A 9,694-nucleotide genomic window follows, 5' to 3' on the forward strand; every position below is an offset into this window, starting at 1 on the left:
AGCTCTTAAACAGGTCATTAAAAACTTTGCCTAGCATGTATGTGCTCAAGATGTGATGTAGCCAACTTGGGAACATGTTTCTCTCCAGGAGCTACATGGGGTCTGGGTTCCTAATACAAGTGTCAAGTTCAGTGCCTAATACAAAAGGGTTTGGCTTGATCATGAAGGATCAGAAACATGTCTGTGATCCTTTTTAAATCTGTAGGGAGAAACTTACTTGTCTTGTTCAGGCTGTTAGTCCCACAACAGCACTACTGACTTAAGATGAGGATGATTTTACCATGGCAGAGGTTATAGTACATACGATGTGGTCCCAGCATGCATGAGTTCACGGCTTCAAAAAAAATCGCTGTACAGGTTTCATTCTTCTTTCCTCTAGCCAAAATATATCTTCCCAAACCTGAGAAATGTAGATGTTTCCATGTAGACAAGGCAGGTGTTGAAGATACATGTTCTGAGACACCGAGTTTTACAAAGGATTTTTCGTAAGTTAGTATGACTCAACAACCAAAGATGGCCAAAGAAGGGCAGATGAAATTTTATTTTTTTGGACAGTTAGCCAAGTGTGCAGTAAAGGCGGCACAGTAAGATTTCCCATTTTGCTTTGGGTCAGACCCTGGGAGTGGGGATAGATTCTGACTCTGCATGTGGTAACTGCTGAGAGCAATGGTCCCTTTTAAGTGGCGATTCCCAAGAGCAACAGAAGCAGATTACTTCCTTTCCAATTGTTCAGATCTGTTCCTAGTCAACATTTTTAAGAGCAGATTGAAAACATTAAAAGAACTGCTCAACCATGTAAAAGGCGCAGTGCCGCGTGCGAGGCTATGTTCACACACAAAAGCTCCGAAGCAATTGCTTGCAATAATAATGCAGATCACAGTAACCGATGATTTTTGCTGTGAAAACGCTTATACTTCAGCTGTCAAGCAGTACATTAATCGCTTAACTTCCATCACACAGATCAATGTATTCCTTACACTGGGGAACAGGGAAGCAGGGCCACGCAGCAAGCCTGCAAGGGACGCAACGGCTTCATCCAGCACCCAGGCGCAGAGCATTGCCGAGGGGTAAACTGTCGTGGGAGATGCGCGGAGCCCTGTTTCGCACTTCAGCACAGCTGCGTCTTCCCTTTCTTCTGTCTTGCAGCAGTGCTTTCTTTAGAAACAGCTCAGCTCCGTCAGTGCCAAGTACAACAAAGGAAATTAACATCTATGACTGAAAGCGCTCTCTGAAAGCTCACTGAGAGAAGGAAAATTTATTCTGAACCCTGAAGTAGTGGCATTCTGCCCCTTTTCAAGTACATGAGATGTTTATACACATGAAGAAAACCCAGATAATTTATTTTCGCCCTTTTGTTCTACCAGATGCTTTCCTGGTCATTTGCTTGAGTAGAATTTGGCACTTCTCAAGTCACTTGGAAACATGCAATGAAGCCCTAAAGACAGGAAACGATGACAAAACCATCACTACCTTACAATCCACACTACACTATATGCAAAATGACTCCTTGAATCAGTTTTCCATGGTTTCCACAGTGATGTGGAACAGTTAATCCCATGCAAGTGTTTTTTGTCAGCAAGAGGAGTGAATTATGCTGTTAATATTGACGAAATGAATTTAGTCAGGAAGAGTATGTCTGGCACTGGGAGAAGCAGTCTCTGACACATAGGTGTTTTACGACCTTGCATTACTGGCTTTATGACTTCATGTTATTTTATTGGAGTTAAAAACAGTCACCTTGCATCTGAACAGAGTAAAGAGATCAGTAAGACCAACAGAGTGCCAGCTTTGGTCTTAGGGTCTCCATCAGCAATATTTAAACACGTCTAAATTTTCATCAGGTTATGAATGTAAGTACACGTTTTGTTCTTTACCATCCTCACAAAAATGAAATGAGATTTCAATACAAGACTGAAAAGATTGTGAAGAAGTAACTCCAAAGGTGATTTGATGGGGCTGTCTCCTGAGATTGCAGTCCGAGACATCTGCCTTTGCTTCTGTATTGCACAGGAATACAGACACGCAATTCCTCTTTGTGGATTCTAGTAGGCAGGGATATACCTAAAAATGTGGCTGACAACAGAGCACACACATCCCAAAATTTTTACTTTTCTTTAACTTCTCTCTTACATTAACTGATTAAGACCCTGTGTCATTTAAAATAAGCATTCAGGGTAAATGGATGGGTATACTTTGACCTCAGTGCTTCAACTTGAGAACAACAAACACTGTTTACCTGCAGCGATGAAGTCATTGTTGGCTTAGGAAAGACAGCGTTGTAAGAGGTAAGAAAAAACAGGTGACCTTTTCTTTCTGCAAATAGCTCAAAAAGAACCTGTTGGGAAAACGTGAACGCATCATTGTTCACAATCACTTTTACCCATGAATATCCACAGTTGTGACATCCTAACTCCTGAACTGATTTAACAGTCATTAAAATAATTTCTATGACTATTTAAATACACAGTACTCCCATGAGCTATCTCTATCAGCAATAATGTTAATTTAGAAAGACAGATCAGCTCACCACAAAGCGTTCATGCTAACATAAGGCAGGTGGCAGGATGTTATCGACGGGAGGACAGAAGAGATTGCTCCTTCCTGCAACATGTTAAGACTTGGATCCTTAATCACCTTTCAAAATTAAGGGCCAACGAGGATTTATGCAGTGGCATTTACAGAGATGCAAATAAATTAGATCTAGAGGGAGAAGGCTGCCAAAGTTTCTAACATTTCAGATGCACACAAAATAAAATCATTTAAGTCACACGGAATCTGGACAATTTCACAGAATCCAGCCTTGTCTTAAAGGAATTTAACAGGCACAGCTTCTCAAATCTGATGAACGCCTTGCCTACTGTACAAGGAACAAGCATGTGATATAAAGAATACCAGCTATTACGTACTAGGTCGTGCTAAGGACTCTGCAATGTTGCTCTCTCCAAAACCAGACACGTCTTGAACTAAACCACCGTAAGCATGAGAATCACTTAACTTTTAGGCATTTACATCCAAGCTTATTAAAAGCTGCCTTTACAGTTGAAAAACAGGTGTATACAAACTGTGACCCATTTAATCCTAATATAGAAACATTCACACCTGTGGGTACTTCACGCCAGCTCTCCCAGGCATGCGAGATGGCAGTAAACTGATGCTGACACAAATACAAAGCCTCATTGAAGAAAAGCTTTCAAATAAATCTGTTGGTTTTTTTTTAAACTAGGCCTCCACAAACACCTGATAAAGCTTAATCCATAAAACTTAACTGCACATTCCTAATTTAATGGTTTTACATTCACATTGGAATGGTTTCACCCATTAGAAATGGTTTATTTTCTACATTGTTTGCAAGTTATTTTTAGCATGCATTGCAGCGAATAACAGAGGCACATTCCACCAGACTACTACAACTGTTTAGAGACTGAAAAACAACCAGTCAGTTTTCCCTCCACGACACGAGGTCTCACAAGATTAGTTTTGCAACAAAGTGCTTATATAGCAACACCTGAGCCTATTTAATTTAACAGTTATTGTAAGCAGCCTCCATCAAACAGATTAATATTATTTTCATATGGTAGCCACCCAGAAACTTCTGAAGACAATGTCAATATTTTAATAGCTGTTTCCAAAAGCTTACAACAACCTACTGCTGCTGTTTTGGCTGGCACAAAATTGTTTAGAAACTGGGTCTATGATCTGCGCAGTTATTGGGGAGTTTCAGCATACCCAAGTTAGCCCAGTCAGTCTGAAACTGAGAGGGAGCAAGACCAGTGGTGTGTTCTGGGTTTTTTGTTGGTGTTTTGTTTGGGGTTTTTTAATTACTTTGTAAGTGGATAATTAAAGATACTTCAAGCAATATGCAGGCTTTCTATTAAAGCCACTTTGTTAGGTGACCCATATTTCCTTTACAGAAAAAAAGTCCTCACATATCGAAAGGACCAAAAAAGGGAAATAGCCTTCTTGGAACACACACACAAGCTGTTATAAGCCCATTAAAAAGGCAATCAATAAATAGGGTTAAACAACATCTCCAAGAAAGACCTTAAAGAAAAAATAAAAGCAGATGGAACTAGATTATTTTATAAAATGATAAAGAGTTGGCTTGCATGTTGCACTTTTCTCCATCTATTAAAATAAGTTACTTCCCCCTTTTGCTTAACTAGGTACATTAATTGTTATTAGTGATAAGAGTTCACCTTCACATTGTAAGGTACACACGGTATGCATAATCCTTTCTACTACCCTTAACATTCTGAGTATTAGGAAAATTTTAACAGTTCAACACACTTTTCTCATTCTTCAGTGATCACCACCATGTGCGCAACCTCTGCAAGAGTTGTGAAAACACCATCTCCAGTGAAACTTCTAGGTTTTAATGATGCCAATGGAAGAAAGATGATCTAGGACTTCCCTTCCACAGTGTAAGTGTCACAGGAAGCAAGAAGCAGGGGGAAGATGTTGCTAAGACATCAAACATAGGAACAAAGTTGAATAAAATGCCTTTTTTCAGAACTGAGCCATATGTAATCTTTGCAGCGTTTTGCTAGCTTGTTTTTGTATGCCTATACTTCCAGGAAATCCAGAACCATTGTAAGCTACTGGTTCACTGTTAATAGCTGCAGTTGTCTTTTTAAGAGTTATTCTAAGGTGTATTTGTAGATAAATGAAAAGTTACTTACAACAGTAGAAAAGTTCCACTAATACCCTTATCTGTCCACTTTTCAGTAATTCTAAAGAACATTCAGGTTTGGGGCCTGAAGTTGATTACATCTTTCGCATTTAATTGGGGGGGTGTATGTCTGTATGAAACATTAGCCTCGGAAAATAGATTTTTGGGTGGCTCTAGAAGCAACTACTGCAATACATTTAAAGGAAACAATAGTTTTAAATTAAAACAGAAGCATTTTGAAACAGCTACAGTCAACACAGTCTAAAGTTTTTTACGCAACTTGCAATACATTACATACTTATGGCTTGACTTAGATCAACATCAATGCAGCAATTAGCTAGAAAAACCTCACCAGTCCAAGGCAGGGATAAAAGACACTTCTTAACTGGAAAATCCAGGTATTACCGCTGGTCCTCCTTATAGAAGTTTATCAAAGCAATAGCAAAATATGTTGAAACAGCAATAAGCTACACCCTCATCAACATTCTTGGTCACTTAAGATAGCTATGTCAAAGTTTTCAAGCCCACAGGTGAAATAGTATTCACTAGCAGATACTACATAATGAATCAATGAAACCCTATAGCAACAAAAAAGGCAAGGTGCACATAAGGAAGAAAAATGGATTGGCACTATTATACCAAAGGTAAATATTTGTGACTTTGTTTCAATTAGGAGACATGTTACAAAACTGGAAGATTCAACTAACTAACTAAAACAGTTTTCACCAAAATAGATAACTAAGATTGTTCTAACAATCATCAGTTTCCATAAGCCAAAATAACCTCCTAACCTTATGTCTGTTACTGACAAATTCCAAAGCTTTTAGCCCTGGAAGCTACTAAATTGAAGTATCCAGACATCTAAAAGTCCTGAGTACTCTGAACTCCCGTTAAAGGTAGTATATGACATCAGACATCCAGGACTAAAAATTTTGCCAACCACTTGAGAACAAATGTTCACATTTAACAAAGAATCACGTATAGGATAGTTCTTCGTAACACTTTTTTTCCAGGAATAAAATGGCAACATCTCTTGTAGGTATGGGGTCCACAATCCTCCCATTTTAGGCTATGGAAATGTATATATAGTATCTATTAGCAATGCAGGACTGACTTAGTATTCTCTTCAGAAAGCAGCTGCTCAAAGCTGTAAATCTAGAAGACAACATTTACAGTATTATAAGTGCTTTTACAGTGAATATACTGTTCGGATGCATACAGTCTCAAAATACTTCATGAACTCTGAAATGGTTATCTAAGGAGGGAACGTCATCAGCAAAATGTAGTTGATCATTTATTTCCACACCAAATTCTTCAAGTATCTGTACAAATTTCTCATGCTCTCTCCCAATCCAGGACCTCATTGTGTCAAACACTTGGTACGGGGTGACATGAGCGTGAACTTCAATTCCTGTCTCTGCAAGTTCTTTCAGCACTTCAGGGTAAGTAACCCAAGTATTGCTTCCTCCTGAGTGACCACCATCCAGCCAGTAAATCGCTTTTATGGTTTTTAAGAAGGCATCTGTATTCTTGTCTTTTTTAGCTTCCTTCAGCTCATAAAGCAGCTGGTTCAAAACCACACAACCTTTACTGAAGCCGATCAAAGTAAACGACACTGCAGCTACAGCAGACGGTATAATGAAGTTCATAGCAGAATTATTAGAGCATTCACAATCACTCTCTCTCTCTGTGGATGAGCAGCCATTTGTTGTAGGAACAGAACGTGGCTGTGATTTACAAGCAGCTATTTTTGCATCCTTGCTGACACCATGCACGCTTTTCTGGGACAGCAGAATATTCTGAGAGAGTCTGAATGCATTAACTAGCAATGCATGGAGATGCTTGAAAGCTCCAAAGTGAGTGCTGTGCTCTGGCGCTCCAAACATGTTGCTCGCCACAAAGTTGTCGTAACAACTGAATTTGTGCAGGTGCATTCGAGAACACTTTACAACCCAAATAAAGCTATTAGGGAACCTGCGAGCAAGTATGGTAGCAACATTTTCAAAACTCCAGTGCTCCCACTGAAAGTTTTCTGGGTGGCAAGACATGATGTCGTGATAGTTCTGAAAAATAATAATTAAAAAAAAAACACAACATAGAAAAGGTGCATTACTACATTGTGAAAAGGCTTCAGCTCTGTCTACTGTACTTATAAGGATGGGCTGTAACTAAGAGGCTTCCAGAACAAGACATTGAAGAAACTGGCATATTTTTATTTACTTATCCTACGTTAATATTTTTATCACACACTTTTAATACCTCCAAAATTAACACAATAAAAGTAAACACACAGAAGTATTCATGATTTTTGTTGGCTTCTCACTCCAAAAGTATTGTTCAACTTAGTATGGCAAAGAACGCTTAATTTTACTGCAGATACTGATTTTTAAATTTTATTTTTACTTATTATTACAAACCAACAACAAACTGAAAACTCTGTAATAAGTTTTCTGTCTTTTATGCAGAAAAAACCCGCATTCCCTCCCACTCGGCCGCCGGGAGCCTTCGCGCCCCTTGTTCGGGCCCCCAGGGAGCGCAGATGGGGGAGGTACCGCAAGCCGGGCCGACCCGCACCCCGGATCCAGAGCGGCCGAGACCGCCGCAGCCCCGCCACCCGGCTACGGCTGGACCGAGCCGCGCCCGGGACGGGCACTCAGGGGCTGCTCGGCCCGCCCCGGCGCCCCCGGTGACAGCGCACGGTGCCCCGCGCCCCACCGCAAAACCCGGGCCCGCGCTCCGGAGCCGCCTCCCACCCGCCCGGCCGCGCCGACGGGCCCCAGGAGCGGCCGCTCGCCCCCGGTTCGAGTCCCGCCGCCGCCCGGCACCTCGGCCCCGGCAGTGGGCTGCCCCGCTCCCGCCGCGACCGCTCGGCAGCCCCGGGCGGCCGGCGATGCCTCCCCCGGGCAGGGGGCTGCGGCTCGGCCCGCGGCCAGCCCGCTCCCTCAGCCGCTCCCACCCGCCATTGCTCGTCGCCCTCGGCCGCCCGCCGCCGCACCTGCACGTCCCCCGGGAAGTAGACGACGTGATGCTGCGGCGGGGCCGCGTCGTGCAGGGCCGGCGGCAGCAGCAGCAGGAGCTCGTTGGCGCGGTGCGGCTCCGCGCCCGGTACCTCCGGCAGCCGCAGCCACGGCGGGCTCAGCCGCGCTGAGGAGAAGCCCGCGCCGCCACCGCCCGCAGGCCCCGCGGCGCAGGCGGCCGGCGCCCCGCAGAGGCTCATGCTCCTGCCCAGGCAGCGCGCGGCAGGGCCGGCGAGCCCCCGCAGCAGCAAGGCGGCGGCCGGCGAGCAGCGCCCGCTCATGGGAGCGCCGTGTCCGCAGCCCCGGCGGCCGCCTCAGCCCGGCCTCCCGCCCGGCCCGGCCGCGGCACCGCGCCTGCGCGCCCCCACCCCGCCCCCGCCGCCGCCGCCGGGCTCTCGCGGGCGGGGCCACACGCGCCGAACGCGGCGGTGACGTCACCGAAGCCTTCAAAAGGAGCGTGGCGGGAAGCGCAGAGCTGTGAGGCGGTTCTCGGGGCGCTGGGCTTAGGCGGGCGGGACCGCTTACACCCCTCCGGAGCCTCTGTCGTCGCTTTCCTTGACGCCCCTGGAGCCCCTGTCGTTGCCTCCCACCCCCTGCTCGGGTACCGGCGTCCTGCCGGCCGGTGCTGGGCGGCTCCTGGTGCCGGTGGGCCCTGCTCCCCTCAGGCCGTGTGGTGCCTCGGTGAGCCCGCGCCGCCGCCCGCCCTGCCCCCCCGGCCTACCCTGCCGGGATAAAGCTGGGGTGGCCGGTGCCCGGCCGGTGTCCTGCCCCGCCGGGAGAGCAATGCTGGGCCGACCCGCCCCGAAGGAGGCGAAGCCGGCGCCGGGGTAGGTGCCTCTGAGCTCGGCGGTGGCCGCAGGGGGCCTCCCACCGCGGGGCACAGCCCCGCCGCCTTCAGCTGGAGCACAATCGCAGTGCCGTGGGCTGCCTTGCAATCTCAGATGGAAGAGTTCTGTGGGTTCATTTATTTCCTGGAGGTGTTGGGTGTATTTTAAAAAAAGTTAGATATACTTTTTCCGCTTTGGTTCTACTAGTGCTACTGCACTTGAAGGAAAGCTTTCACCTGTGCCATTGTGAGAAACTGCATGGCAAGCAAAGTGAGGAAGCAGAGCCTTTCCTTCATTCTTAAGTGTTCCTGGTGGGTTTGTTGAAAACTTTTCATTTATTCATCCCTTTGTTCTATTTTCATAGTCCAGTACAAAATGCTTGTATGCAAACTTGGAAAATTGCCAGATATCAAATCTGATTCTCGCTAGTTGAGTCGGTTGTGCAAGAAAGCAGAGTTAACTGAACAGGGATTGTGTAATCCAGTCATGTGTGTCAAAGCATTGAATGGATTCTTGTTGGTCAATGCAACCAATGAAAAGGCAATATGGTCATTTTAAGATTAGCAGTGTAGCAAGCTAGTAACACGCGGAGTAGAGTGGCTTATCTTCTAAGTACAAATTCTAACCTGTGTGTGCCTGTGCAGCCTGCTTATGGAGATTATTTGAGCAATGATGTGTTCACAGTCTGCTTAGCACACTTGTATTTTTCATGGGTCTGTCTTTGGGCTCGAGCCAGAGCAAGCACAACAGTTGTTACTTCCCTATTCTAAAGCTTATACAAAGGCTCTTCCAGAAAGCAGACCTGCACCTTGTCATTGAGGGTCAAGATAAGAGCTCAGAAGATTCGTGTGTTGTGTTACATACTTTGAGATTTTTTTTTATTATGTGAACAACATGTATTTTTTTCTTGCAGAAACTGGGACAAGGTTGATGCCTGGTCTTCCCGATGAGGAGGGTAAGATGTTTTAAAGGGTATTTTTTCCACTTTGTGTGTTTTTAGGGATAACGGGAGTTAATGAAAAATTCTCAGTGATTTCTGTCTGTCATAGACAATGTTTAAGTTGCTGGGGTTTAAGCTTAACATTACTCTTTCTTGTATGAAAAAATATCTTTGATATGGTTAAAGCTTTTTTCTGAAAGACTGAAGAAAATACATAATCCAGCTTTTGGTGACCAGAAGA

At 44.9% G+C, this 9,694-nt stretch overlaps 1 protein-coding gene across 1 annotated transcript; it reads right to left on the bottom strand.

Annotated features, from left to right (window-relative positions):
* Positions 1 to 514: 514 nt before the first annotated feature.
* C8H2orf69 (chromosome 8 C2orf69 homolog) lies at positions 515 to 8,033 on the bottom strand. Its single transcript, XM_055811526.1, has 2 exons — positions 7,665 to 8,033; positions 515 to 6,732 (listed from the first exon to the last, which is right to left on the bottom strand). Exons 1-2 carry the CDS (start codon positions 7,965 to 7,967, stop codon positions 5,893 to 5,895), a joined length of 1,143 nt encoding a protein of 380 aa, XP_055667501.1. The 5' UTR covers positions 7,968 to 8,033; the 3' UTR covers positions 515 to 5,892.
* Positions 8,034 to 9,694: the final 1,661 nt, after the last annotated feature.

This window comes from Falco peregrinus, chromosome 8 (genome assembly GCF_023634155.1).
Source record: "Falco peregrinus isolate bFalPer1 chromosome 8, bFalPer1.pri, whole genome shotgun sequence".
In the NCBI taxonomy this organism is placed as follows: Eukaryota; Metazoa; Chordata; class Aves; order Falconiformes; family Falconidae; genus Falco; species Falco peregrinus.